This window comes from Hetaerina americana, unplaced genomic scaffold (genome assembly GCF_022747635.1).
Source record: "Hetaerina americana unplaced genomic scaffold, ioHetAmer1.1.p SCAF_15, whole genome shotgun sequence".
Lineage (NCBI taxonomy): Eukaryota > Metazoa > Arthropoda > Insecta > Odonata > Calopterygidae > Hetaerina > Hetaerina americana.
The window spans coordinates 3,039,109-3,054,399 of NW_027286625.1; the positions used below are offsets into that span (position 1 = coordinate 3,039,109).

At 32.7% G+C, this 15,291-nt stretch overlaps 1 protein-coding gene across 1 annotated transcript in view; it reads left to right on the plus strand.

Moving 5' to 3' along the window:
- The window catches only part of LOC139686746 (ankyrin-3-like), a 445,728-nt gene that overhangs the window by 426,857 nt on the left and 3,580 nt on the right, over nt 1-15,291 (plus strand). The window contains 5 exon segments of the mRNA XM_071583777.1: nt 3,192-3,323; nt 3,825-3,945; nt 11,484-11,501; nt 12,301-12,525; nt 14,696-14,856. Coding sequence (XP_071439878.1) covers nt 3,192-3,323; nt 3,825-3,945; nt 11,484-11,501; nt 12,301-12,525; nt 14,696-14,856 — 657 coding nt within the window.

Genomic DNA, 15,291 nt, shown 5'->3' on the forward strand with positions numbered 1-15,291 from the left:
AATAAATTATTTGAGTTTAAGTGAACCCCACTATGAAATGACCACTCACTCCTCCCTGTGATCACTCTTGTGTTCAATGAAATGAGTAAAAGAGGAATGAGAAATGGAGAATTCAGTGGGTGGGTACTTTGCTCTACCACGCCACTTATTAGGGCTCGTCTAAATGTGCAGGTGACGATCTCTTGGATTCTGCTGTTTATGGGAAACCCACGCACGCCCAACATGTCTACTTGCCTTATTATGAGGGTCAAATGCTGCTAACGCGTAAGTCTCTGGACATGCCACCATCAACCCTGTATTGCCACCCCATCCCATACTTCTTCTATCTACTGATCATCCTATGACTCTAAAAAAAAAAGGCGTAACTTGCTGGTATAAGGCCACATGGTGAAGTTATGAAAAGAAGAAAACTTGATAATTCCTGAGACAAATGTTCTCCCCATAAATTATAAGCCAGATAGCTTTGCACTGAAACATCATCAGTTTTTTTATAGGCTTTCTATAGCTACTGTTATAAAAATATTTATAACTATTTGAATGCTTACTTTATTTAATTCTACTCATCATAAAAACTTTGGAAATTAATGTCATAATCAATTCTTGTGCATAAATTTGTTTTCAATGCTGTCAGTTTGTAGCAATGCATAATGCCCATTCATTTTCCGAACTGCTATTTTGGAACCAACTGGTACCATGGTGGTCATTTTTAATTTATATTGCTCTTGAAATAAGTATGATCTTTTTCAAATCTTAAATCAGGGAAAAGTTAATTTCTCTCAAAAACTATTCCTTACTCATAACGCCTGAATAATCAAGTTTATAGCCATTGCTCTTTGATTTCGCTGAGGGGAATCGATCTCAAAATCATATGTTATTCACATATTTATTTCAAGCATGTATTGAAGTTATACTATAGGATTTTCTAAATTATATCATTGTGAAATCTGGTAAATTACACCCAATCGAATTAAAAAATAGACAACTTTTGAGCAACCATTCTGTGTTATATGCTTTTTAATTAATTAGGCAATGCTTTTTTTAAAGAAGGCGCACTTTTTATTTGAAGTTTGGATGAAATGAATACATATTTTACTCACTCTAGACTTACAAGTCTTCCTACGGGACATTTTTTTTCATCTACATTTATCTATCCATTCAGTAATTAGAATTGCGTAACATTCTCTTGGTATTTCAAAATGGAAACTAATGCATCCATTGTGAGATTACTATACAAACATGGATTTCAGCTTATAATTATGATGATGTCACAGTCCACAAGCATCTGGAGTTGACCAATGAATGAATTGATGTCAAATCAGATCTTTCAAAGTTTTTTTCTTTCTTCACTGCATCTGTATATTTGGTCTATTTGTAATGGTTTTGTGCCTATCACTCTGGAAATTAGATGCCCAGTGTACACATATGTTTTAGTTGGTGTAGGTGTCTGCTTACTGTTATATAAAAGATGGAAAGGGTTAATATATTTATATATTTAAGAAGTTTGTCACCCAGCTTCAATGGCACTATTTAATGAGTAATCTTCAAGAAATCTTGCTCTCACCTAACCATGCATGTGTTTTTTTACATTTTTTGCATGAAGAACAAGACTGAAAAATGGGTGTTTGCCCTTATTTGGTTTTAATACATTATTAAATTGGTACAGGCATTGAGACTAATAAATCTCTAATCAGTTTTTCATGTTTTTATTTATTTTTTAAACACTTATCTATCACACATTTACCTTTTTCATAGCACAATCATCATGGTCTTCAGGTTAACCTTCTTTTAATTCAATTGTGTAATTAAATTAATACCCTTCTACCAAACTAACAATAATGCTTATGTTACTAACTCTGACATACTAGATTAATTAACATGTAACACTAATCCATTTTTTCTAATTTTCTTTTGGTGTTGCAATAATTTGTTCCATCTCATTGAATCTGGCTCCCTAAAGATTGGGATTATGGTTACAATTTTATATTACTATTCTGATATTTAACTTCCAAGATTGCATGTGTTCTGTTAGTTTTGTGCCCATATCTGGGTGTTTAATTTGTACTCAAGGGAAAGAATTGCACAAAGCAATGAGGAATACATTTGTGATCAAAGATATTCTTGGAATGTTTTAGTTAGAATTATTTTCTTGATGATGAATGGTTGATGAATGTTCATAATGTTACAGAACTTTATTTATATTTTTACTCCTCTTTTTTTCATTTCTTGTACATTATTTCCCTTGCAACAACTAAATGTTCCACAGTTACAAAGATTTATTTTCTGTATAGCATTGTGACAGTGATAACAATAGGGAGTACTCTGTGTATACGCATGTAAAAAGTTTTAGATTCTACCTTGTGTTATCTGGACAAATTAAAATCATACATTTCAAAATGTGTAGTGATGAAATATTGCTAGGTACTAATATTAAAATGGTACTTACAAGGGGATTTTGTGTCCTGGTCTGGTAATACTTTTGCACACCTGTATTTCACATATTTATATGAAGAACATCAAAATTAATATGGGCTAATATTCAATTATCAATAGTGACTAAAATTATATTATCACATGAAGCACCATGTACCCCTAACATTAACATTTTGAATAGGAAGTGGAAGGCACAGTGAAATTTGGATGAAACTGTCTGTACAGGATATTCTCTGTAATCAAATACCTACCTTGTCATTTTCTCATTACTCTTCTAAAAAGAATGCAAATTAACATTAGTCATCTAAATAAAATTATTCTAAATTCATTTAAATTTTACAGTGTTCCCTGATAATGTGAATCCCATAACATTATTTATTTATGCTATGAGCTTTGGTGATTTGCATATGTGTTTTCATCTTTAATTGAGAACTAGTTATGTTGTTATGTGAAATTGTGTTGCGATTAATCATGAATGAGCAAATGTCAGTACTTGAAAATACCAAAATATTCATAATGTTATAATTGAATAACTTGGACTCTTTGGATGTATTTGTTGGCATTGTCATTGGTGCATGAAATGCAATGTTTTGTTCTGTTATTTTTATGTCATGGTCATTCTATAAGTATTTTGCTCCGAAACTGAGTCACTAAGGTTCATGCTCTGCTCAAATTTGGGCTTATGAGTATAAGTGTTGAGCATCCATGACTATACTTTATATTTATATTTGCACTTTATGCTTGATTTTTCTTACAATTAGGAGAAGACACAATGCTTAGTGATCAACCCTACCGATACTTGACAGTAGATGAAATGAAATCTTTGGGAGACGATTCTCTGCCCATTGATGTAACCAGAGATGAAAGGGGTGATTCCAACAGAGATTCCATGGGTAAACTGGAAATTTATATGCCCTCACATTAATCCTTTTCAATAGATGTATCACTGATTTTCATTTGAGCTTAAATACTTTAGAGAACTTTGAAAAAAGAAAATTATTATCTTGTATTTCCAGCTTTTGGCTTTTGGAACTGCTTGTAGCCAGTTTTATCAAACATTGAGTATTAATAAGATGATCAACTGGAATGCTGTCTCAATTAACTTTAATGAGCCAATTTCTACTTCAAAGTTTTAACAAAGTATAGCAATTGTAAACGTTTTATCGTTAGTGAAAGTCGATATGTATACAATAATGTTTCCTTAGCCAAGAAATTTTTTGCACAAACTTTGCTCCTAATTTCCATTTATTATGATTTCAAAACAAATGAAAGTGGATGAAGAATCATTTGCTTAAAACATTTTACATTTTTGTGTGCAAAACTCAGATTCTAAAATTATCTTTGTTCGTTTAAAAGTAGATATATAAATATGAGAAACCATAATCTCATTTCAGCTCCTCCCACAGCTATGGAGGATTCAATTAGTCCACAACATACCAAGGAACACTATTCTCAATTCTCTACCAGCTACGCTCCTGACAATGTTGATATTGCAAGACATCCAGTTAATGTTGGGTAAGTATCATTTTAAACTGTTCATTTTTGTGTGGTAGAAGTTATTATTCACTCATGGAATTTCAATTAACAGTTTTCATGATTAATCTTTGAGTGTGCTGGATTTCAGCTTAAGCAATTAAGGGTTTTGATTATTATTTTAATCCCTGAAGTTTGTGTTCATGGAGCATTAACAGGCTCTGCATGTTAATATTGGTTTGTCTTCCAATTACCTTAAATGTCATCTGTAAATATGCTATAATATATATTTTCCTATCCATAGAAAATTATTTTGTTAGAACTTTGGTTATATGATTGATGGGCACTAGTGGATACATGATATGATCTCATCACCCAACAGGATTTGTTTAATATACATAATTTGCATTCACCTATATACGTGTCTAGTGAATTGAATATTTCTGCCAGATATTATTTTGTTCAATTTCCATTAAATATTTGCAATCAATTGGTTTTTTAATGCCAGTACAAGTTAAACTTGTAGCATCTGTTGCTAATTAATATATCAAGGATATGTTGTCAATTCATACAGTCAATAGGAGCTTCATTCTGGATTACTCATGTCTCAATGACTGAAATTAATTTCAGTCATTCAATTATTTTAGTGAAATGAGACCACATGCACATCCATTTAGCTGCCCATTTATAAGTCATAAGAATCTCATCTCCGATCTATCAAACCTCGAGGGAATATATTAGATTATTTTTCATAGTTGACATTGTGAAATTTTGTTTTAGAAGTAAAATCTATTTAATATATAATGGTTAAAGTTTTCATGATGTCCAAGGGGATGCCTATGCCTTGGAATTAGTTATAATAGGAACTTCTATCTTATGGCATTTTATGCAAGAAGAGTTACTTCATAATTTAAAAGCATTAGTTTTAAAGTATACATGTAAAGTACAAGTGTGATTTTAATGGTAAATATCTGCCCATTATTTGGAAACAGAAAACCCCTATTATTTAGTATATATCCAAATAGTAATTTCCAGTGCATAACCAATTTTAACCCGAGCAAGCTATGAAATAGCTGTGAGTTAAAAAAAATCATCATTTTATTATACTTGTCAAGAAGGTTAAAGCACAATAATTGTCATGAACTGTGAAAAGTGTACATTATGTTTTCCCAGTCTTACAATCACATGCATTTGGAAATTATGGGGTCATGGAATGGTCCTAAACTGCCTTCTTAAAATAAAAAATAAAGGCCATTATGTGTAGGATTGAACTATGTTCCACCCAGAGAACATTGTAAACCACTGCTCATTTAACAAAAAATAAATACAATATGGAGTCCATTCATTGAAACTAGTAGTACAAAAATAAAGAACAGTGGAAATATACATTGCGTTATTAATTTAATGATCATAAACTTCCACAAAGTTGAGCCTGAAACAATTGAATACAATATAGAGTGCCTATTTTTAAAACCTTGTATCTTTTTAAGAAAAACTAGCCAACCATACAAATAGGTCATTGGTGCATTACTATTCAACAAGAAATCATAATAAGATAGTTGTCCTTCTGTGGAGAAATATCTTTTGAATCTTACTGTTAGGCTTTTCATTTACTTTCCATTTTCTTCAGAACAGTTTGTGTTATTAGGTTTTAATGTTTTTTGTACTTGTGTACAGCTCATGTACTGTATTCTGTAGATGAGTTTTAAAGTCCAAGCTGAATGAAATTTTAGAAAATAAATCATCTGTTAGCTTTAGTTATTAGGTCTTTCTATTTATGCTTGTTTGCATATATTTCTGTGATGTGTTTTTTATGATTTTATGTTGTTCTAACTGTGTATGTCCTGATGACATCAATTGTGGTATATAGGTAAGGCCATTCAAGGATAATTAAAGAAGAAGGTGTATCAGAGTGAACCAGGTAGTTGTTCTCATCTATTTTTGAGGTCACATCTTAACACAGCTGCCGCAAAAAATTACATGAAAATTTGATATTTGGCAATTGAGGATCAATCGCTTGGGTAAAACTCCCTTCTTGTCAACCATCCCCATGCTTATGGCTTGCTCTTTTCCTGTTTAACACTTTTGCTCTTGGTGAGATTGGATTTTTTCCAGCGGACAATTGTTACTTTTTGTGGGGGGTCACAGTCATAAACCTAGTTCCCATCACCAGAGGTGTCTCATACCTTGTAGGTATCATCATCTCTAGTGAGTGATGACCCACGGTACATATGCATTCTATGTGATGCTGAATTTTGTCCTCCATCAAGAGGAGCCTGTGGACAAACTTGATTGTGCTTCATATTCAGTTCTTCAGTCATAATCCTCTTGAGATACCCTTCCCACCTCTTCAATAAGGTTGTGAATGTTCTTGTGTCAAATCTCACATAGATTCTCATGAACGTTTGTGATATTTTGAGCAATTCTGCAGATTGAAGACCACCCTGTTTGCTCATGGTCATCAACGTTCAGCTGCCCCACAACCACACATTGATACACTAGGAAGGCTGCAAGATTGTTTATTAAGTTGTGGCCTGTGTTCCTGCTGTATTTATTTCTGAAATTTGTGTCATACATGGGAAGTAGCTGTTTATTTTTACTATCCATATTGAAAACCACCAGAGAACATGTGTATCGAAGAAAAAAGATACTTGTTACTACACTCCAAGCTACACTAAAACTGAGCTGACTAATACCTCACTCAGGTTCACAAATTATCCCTTAAACTTTGGGATAAGGCTGAAAATGATAAAAAATGCTGTGAAATAGGGGACCTACCTGATGAGCTCTTGAAGTATTTTAGTATTCTCATTTAGGCATTCATAGTCACAACCCAACCATCACATTTTTTACCCTAGTTAACATCTCTATTTAATCAATTTAACAAGTACCAAGGCCACTTGAATAGATTCATCTCTCCCTTGGTGATGTATATGCACTTCATCTTAATATAATAATATTGGTCCCAGGAATTTGCAAAGTAAAATATGGGACAAGTCAGAGAACAAGCAATCAGCTCTTTCAAAGGCCCCAGGAACTCTTTCACACTATAATAGCATTTATTTATCAGAAAATGCTTGAGATATTTCTTAAATGTACTGCTAGAAGGAGCAGATTGTATACTTGGTGGCAGAAAGTTGAAAATTTTGATGGCCACATGAAAGGGACTCTTATAATGCATAGAAGAAGAGTGGCAGAACAAATGGACATCAACACTCTGTCAAGTATTACGCACATGTACTTAAGCATTGGTGATTTGTTTTTTCATATTATCCTTGACATAGATACATGAGTAATAGATATATAGACAAGATAAAGTTACAATTTTCAATTTTTTCAAAATGAGGTCATGGGGGTATTTCTGCTAAATAACTAATACATCTTACTTATATACATCATTACTCAGTTGACATGTATGGTCTCGTATAGCAGCCTAATGGGCAAGAATATGCTATAGGAAATCCATTCTTTGAAATGGGCCTTATGACATGTGTAACTTAAGCACATGCTAGATAAAAAAATTAAATTTCCAATTTTTTTCCATTCCATTATTGGGGTGTCATGTGATCTACACAGAATACCATAATAAGTTTACTTTGATGGACACTTTCATTCAGTGATATCCGTGATATTGTTCATTAGAATGGTACATATTTATGAGAGTGCTATCATTTTGTTTTACCTACTCACCATTTAGTTAAGTTTTATTAAGTTTTTTATGACAATTTTTGATTTGGGGGGGGGGGGGGAGGAGGAATGCAGATGTTTCAGATCGACTTTGAATTGTTCCAATCATTATATGAATTCTAAAAATCAACCATTGCTGGAGCCAGTTACCCCTCGCAAGTTCAAAAAGGTTAATTCATCATCCATTACTTACAACAAAGTTCCATTTACATTCTCACTGGTCCATTTGTGAGAAATAAAGCTTGTCTTTATTTTTCCTCCATTTTGAAGGTAAGATTTATCAGCAAAAGCAAAGTTTGCTTTAAATCTAAAGGATAAATTTCTAAATCAGCTGTACATATGATTTAGCATAACTCAACTTTCTAAGTAGGCTTTCTCCAACTTGTAAATTGATCTAAAATACCATGTGAAAAGATTTAATTATATTTCAAGCCAAAACTCATTTAGGAAAAATAGTTTTGTTATGATTCCCCTCTTTAAATGTTGAAGTGCATAGCTTAAAACTAAAGTTAATATGCATTTAGTTTACCTATATTATGCTTTTTAATTTACCATAGTCTCACTGCTATTAGAGCTTCTAGCAGCATTGGATGTTTTAATTTCTCCCAGTACACCAATGGAGAACTATTCTCTGAGCTTTTTATTTATATTTGTGTATTTCTTTTTTTTTACTTTTATTTGATTTATCATTCTCTGCCAACCAGCTTAAACAGCTTAGCCCAGTCAATTGCTTCTCTCGGTGCTGTGTCTCTGTCAACAAGGATGTGGAGGGAAAGGTTTGAAAAAAGTCACTTAGCTATTCTTAACTTTATCCACTGCACTGTTTTGCGACTACACTTAAATAAAAAACTTTTCTTAAAGGAGTGCAAAAATTAGTAAAAAAAAATTAAGCCTTAGATTTTTCATTTTACTTCAAAAATGAAATGCATTATCCAACAAAAAGACTGTGAATCAGATCATCTGGATTGCAAATGTGTTTATAATGTCATGCTTTATTGGCATATATCTTTTCATGAGATTTATCCTTTCAAACATCTTCTTTGGATCAAAGAAGAAAGATGCAGATTAACCAGGGATTTATTTTGTGATTTTCCATGAGAATATTGTTTACATGTGCACTGAATATTTCAAAATATGTTCAAATTAAAGATACATCAAGAAATATGTTAAAAAGAGATGGTTAAAGGTGGAGCAAGTTATCCATTTGATAAAAGCAGGAAAAGTAAAATATAGCATTGAATTCTCATACTTAAAATAGATTTTTGGTATAGGTACCTATATGTCCTGGTCCCTTATAGCAGATTTTTTATGAACAGAAATTGATGATCACTCTATAAATTCACCTTTGATGATCATTCTATAAATTTGTAACTTTTCCCTTTTGCAATGAATGCCTGATGGTCCAAAAATTTGTAATTCTGTTCAAAAAATTGAAATCAAAGTACACTAATGTACTTCCTAAATCTAAATTCCCCAGAATAGCTAACCATTCTTCACATGCATCTAGCACATCATTTGGACTCTTAGTAAACACTTTTAATTCTAAAATCATTGTGACATGATTGACATAAAAATGATTCACAGAAAGAAACATCATTTGCATCACAAAAAATTGAAAAAAAAACAGCAAAAATAGAAAAGTCAGTGAAAATTATTTATTTTCATGCTGGCCGAAGAGGAAAATATGATAAAAATTGCTGAATCCAGCAATTTCTGCCCATAAAATTTTTTGGTGAATGTATCTGAGTCCTTCAAACCACTACTAATGCATTCAAATTTAAGGTTAATTTTACTATTTTTTGGCTCCTTAAGTAATTTGAAATAAGCCTTTCATTAATACTACACTGCCAACCAGTTTTTCTGCCTTTGAAAATATCTTCAATGGCTTAGAGATAACTGGCAGCTTTTTGCATCAATTCATTAACTCTAATTTTTGCCAGTTGAGCTACTCTTTTTTTTCTCTATAACACACATGGAGGAGTGTATTACCTCATTAAAAGCAAATCTTGAAAAATAATGGCATGCTAAAAAATTTAATTGCCTACAAAATACACATTATGATGCAAGGATTGTCTTTAACTATGAACTCTATTTTGAAGGTGTATGCAACTAGTTTGACCTGCTTATTAATATCCACCTTTCTCAATTTAATGTGTACTTAATTTTCATAGAAATATTTTCAAAAGGTTACCATATGTAAAAGTTGCACAACTCATGTAGTTAGTGTCTAGTGTGATGAGATTCAGAGGAACAATGTGTTCATGTAGGTGCAGGGTTCTTATCATCTAAATCCTCTTCCTTTTATTATTGAGTCTACTGTAAAGATGCACCACAAATAATTTCCTCATAATCTTTGCACCTAAGTAAATGTTAGATGGTACTTCGTAAAATGACAACAAATATCAAATACAGCTCTGAAATTTCAGATCAATACTTCTTTCTGTTGTGAACTCTATGCAAACTATATTTTGTGTGCACATGTAAGTATCACATAATGCTAATCATATCTCAAATACTAGAGAAAATGCATTTAAAGCTGTATCATGCACCTTCAGCATGTGTCTATCACTGTTTCGGCATGCTTTTTGTTTTTAATACCTTTAAATTGAAGGGGAAAATGAAATAAAGCTATAGGTACAAGTCTTCAAATTCAATATTTTCCTTGAAAAGGCAAATGGAAGAAATGTCTAGTACTCCAATGTTTTATCACTGAAAACTGTTAAGCTGCATGCCTCAAGTGAGAATTGTTTAAAATCAATAGGAAATTAGTACGGAAAGGGGCATGTGAATAGGTTACCTACTTGTCTTTTGAAGTAAAAATTAGAAAAAGTTCACAAGTTAGTAAAATCCAAGTTGAATAATTTCAAATATGTTAGATCCAGCTTACCCAAGTTGCATTCTACTTTGCAGACCTAGGTTTGGGAAAATCCCTGTAACTATCCTTGTTCCTATTACTGATCAACTTTTAACACACTTACGTGGAATATAAATACTTTTTTCAGTTATTCATAGTTTTTATCTCACTCCATGCCATCCAAATAGCTCATTCTCTCCCTCCCCTTTTCTGGTTTTCTTTCCTGAATGCATTCTAGTTTTATTTCTCATTTTCAACAAAGCCCTCATTTTCATTTCCCTCACTAATCAGAATCTCTCTTCCACAAGATTGTGCAATCATACCTCTGTGTTATAGAGGAAGATTTCACTCCATATAGGATTTATCAGATATGGGTCGAAATAATTACCCTTAAAATAAAACAAACTAGTTATATATTTTAATAGCATCAGGACCTTTATCTTGCAGAAAAGCAACACCATAGTTACCGATATGAATATCTTGTAATGAGTTAAATATATTAATAAACTTTAAAATTAAACGTTTTATTCCCCTAGTTCAACATCAACTCACTATTAGAAAATAAGTGCATATAAATACTATGTAGTCACTATCAACAAATAAAATTAATTTAGTACTTTAATATTATGTATCACTCTTCATTAGAGTAAGTATGTAAATGGGAGTGATGACTATTAATATTTGCAAAGGTGGAATACCTGGATTAGCCTTAAGGAAGCATCAGCATTTTCTTTCTTTTTTGCTAATTTTATTCTTTTTCTGTTCAGATGAACATTGGTACTGTATGCAATGATATTGTAATTAACCTGTTCCTGGTGTGGTGATAGTTTTTGTTACTGGTTGTTCCTGGCAGAATTTATTTATCTAATTTAGCATGTATAGGTACTCATAAAACATACTTATTTTAGTTCACATCTCAGATGTTGTCTCTATAATTCCAAAGGTTATAGTATTTTTCTAATGTGTAATGTATACCACTAACTTAATTTTTCCTTTCCTTAACTACTTGCGGTGACTTTATGGAATGAAAAATATTCAGCAAACTTCAGTGGAAAACGTAAGTTTAATGTAAAGCATTGTATGCTCTTTTTTTGGTGTTTTCTACTCTGACTCTCTTTTCCTTTGCATAGGTAAAAGTGCTAGATGGTTTGTATGTGTTTAGGAATTATTTTTAATGGCTTTTTTACTATTGAATACCCCTTGAACTGTTGCAACCATTTTCTTTCATTAAGATGTTTCCATGATTAATGTATAATATCGCTAATACCCTAATGAAATTATTCTTCCACTCTCCTCAAGATCAATTTGCATGCCAATTTTTATTTGAAACCTTATACATATATCTCTTTCCTATCTGGATTTAGACTTTTTCTATGTTATCACAAGCAGCACAGTTAGAAATAGGATGCCTATTCTTTAAAGCACCATTATTTGTATAGGTGTTTAGATAACTCTGCTTATGGCATATTGCATTATTTAGTGTTTAGTGCCCAATTCTCAAATTTCTATGAGCAAGGCCAACAGCATGTATTGTTTCTTTCAATAAGATATAGGATAAAGAAATCTTCTCTCCAGTCATGTACTCCTTCAGTTAGATTTTACATTATACACAATAATCCTTCTATGAGGAAATGTTTGCATGCAAGTGACAGAATCAAGTGAAAATCTTAAGGTTATTCCTGGTTGAATGTCACTGATGCATGTTTCATTTTGAGCCCCTGTCAAACAATTTATCACATGCATGTCATAGCTGAGATGCAGAAATGAACAATTCTGCAGCCATCAGCATCTTCTTTCATGCACCCATTGGACTTACCTTTACCATCTCACTGACTGAGTAAATATTTATGCCTCAGTTTCTTGGTGAGCTTCATGGTGGATGCAAGGGGAGGTGCTATGCGTGGCTGCAGGCATTCAGGAGTTCGTGTCATTGTGCCTCCTCGCAAGGCTGCAATGCCGATGAGAATCACCTGCCGTTATCTCAAGAAGGACAAACTTGCTCATCCACCACCCTTGATGGAGGGTGAGGCTCTGGCCAGCAGGATTCTGGAGCTAGGACCAGTGGCAGCTAAATTCCTAGGGTGAGTACACAGTTTTTTTAGAGCTATACTATTAGTGGTTGAAGGGGATGTGAAGGAAACAAAATACTACCTCATTAGAGGAAATTGAAGCACTGAATTTCCAAATAATGTATTTCATGTGCATTATATTAATTGGGAATAGGGTAGACATAATACATATACCTTCTCAACTTCTGCCTCTCATGAGAAGGACTATTGTGGCCTAATTATTGAATTGAACCAATGATTCTTCATTATAGTATCATGCTGCATGTCCTCACAGTGGTATTTGTAAACTCTCGAGATAGCTTGGAAATTTTTTAGCATTCCAAATTGACTGAACTGCTGGAAAATATATTAAATGTTTTCACTTTCTGTGGTAGCTAGGGTACTTTATATTATCATTAAATTCAAAGAGTAGTGTCAATTAATTTACATGGGATAACATAAGTTACTTTAAAATTGGTCATGCATATAACAGTATTTCTGCTCCTTTAACAATGAGTAACTAACTGTGTAATACACTTTCCTTTGTTTTAAAGAATTCTTACATTATTTATTTTGGCCATAATATTTTTATTTGTTTATTTCAATAGGCAATAAGCTGTACATTTTGGGCTGATTTTGCAAGAACAGATAAATCCATCTTTTCATATTAAGAAAAATCATCATGCCAAAACAGAAACATGGCCTGAAAAACAATAAAATTATTGTACTATTTTTCAATGAATTTGATGGAAACCCTAGATTCTACCATGAAATGAGGCAATAATGTGCATTTTTTTCCGAAGTAACTTAGAAGTTGTTTAAAAAATATCTGAATATCTGGAAAAGATTCTTTAACTTAAGCAAATAATGAACTAATACTCAGGAGAAATTGATTCCAATGGAAATGCTGCAAACCTAGACATGTGGAACAAAAAATATATATATTTTACCATGTTTATTTGGAAAAATTATTTTTGTTTGTCAAAATTTTAAAGAACTGAAGCAATAAATATGTTAAAATATGAGCAATAACTAAACAAAAAATCAGGATGGATCTTTTAAGTGAGGAATAAAAAAAGGGTAGTACCCAAAGTAATACCTTTGTATAATCTCTTTGATATCCAAGCATATGCTTGCTTCTTGCTTGCTATTGCTTCAGTTGTATCCCCAATTTATCCATGAAGTAAGCAAGAAACTATTAGTATGCCTAATAGGTTAAAATAATGGATAGAATAAAATGCCGATCTCATTTCCTTTGTGAGAGCTTTAAGTTTGAAAATGTGTAGGTCAATCCTTAGTAATTCTTTCAGCAAAATATTTGTCTTTTAACCACAAAGTTTATTTTTATGTACATGCATGATATAATGCATGTATGAAAAATGGGAATCGCTCCCTCAATTTGAACTGAGTGCACCAATTTGAATTAATCTTTGTCCCTGTAATTGGCTTCACCTCCTTCTTCATTCTGAAGCTCCTCTTAAATTTTCGTGATGGTATGTGGCTGTTGCAAATGCTCATAGTGCAAAACTGCATTGCTGGGATGTAGAGAACATGAAGTAGAAGGATGCAAGGATTGACAGGTGGCTCATAGCCATGTATTAGACAGGATAATGAAACCCTTTCCAACTTTTGCAGCCTTTTATTTTGGTTGAAACAAGCCTAAAATGGTGAATCATCTCACTTCTTGAAGGAGTAATGCTGACCATCACTGTAAATTATTCTTGAGCTGATACTACACACTAAACAAACGTCCTTTCCTATTCCAAAGGGTTTTTAAATTTCTAAGGCCTAAGACTCAAAATTGTGTGCTGTCCAGTACCAGTATCTTTTGCAACAGCTATACAATTTTCACTGACTGACAATGTTTTGGCTGGTGGAATAAATTTTTAGTTGAAAAATTGCAGAGGATATCATTTGATAGCATTCCCTTATATTAAGACCAATATACCTTCTTTTACTTGCATTTACCTTGTTTTAAGATGAGTTCTGGTGGCTGCTTAATCAGAAACTTGAAAGAGATTGTAATGTTGGGGAAAAGGCAGCCACAAAGTTAAAAAATAATCAGCATAAGAAATACATATCATACATACATCTTGTCATAGATTTGGTATAAAAAATAGCAAGTGTTAATATCATGCAATATAATCTGTAATATATGCAATGTAACATGTATGAAATTTTTGTGTTTATTTGTACTTTGCAGGCCTGTGATCATTGAGGTTCCTCATTTTGGCTCTCTCCGTGGCAAAGAACGGGAGATTGTGATTCTTCGTTCAGACAATGGGGAGACATGGCGGGAGCACACACTGGAAGCCAGTGAGGAAGCAATCCAAGACGTTCTCAATGAAAGCTTTGATGGGGAAGGTAATGAATACATTTTTAAGTTCTGATCATAAGGTAAACTTCAACTATTTTCCCGTTGCACTACGGTTCCCTTTCTCAGTTGAATTGATCAATTATGTTCAACAACTCCAGATAAAATGGAAACTGCCATATTAAATGCTCTCATTTGCATTCTATGAAAGAAGGCCACATACACATTGAAGTCCATGGACAAGGCTCTATTGACTTATATAAATAAATCTTCTCAAGTGTTTTAGGCATCTCTTCCATAAATTCCTAAAAAACTGCAGGAGATGCCTCGGCAGTAACTTTTAATGGAGCCATCCGCTAAGTGTGCATTACAATGCAACAATTTCAAAGTGTAAAACTCATTCACCTGGAAGGCGAATTTCAGAGCATAAAGATCATTTGCCTTGAAGGCTTTTTCAAGTCTTGAATTTCAGAGTGTAGAGTGTA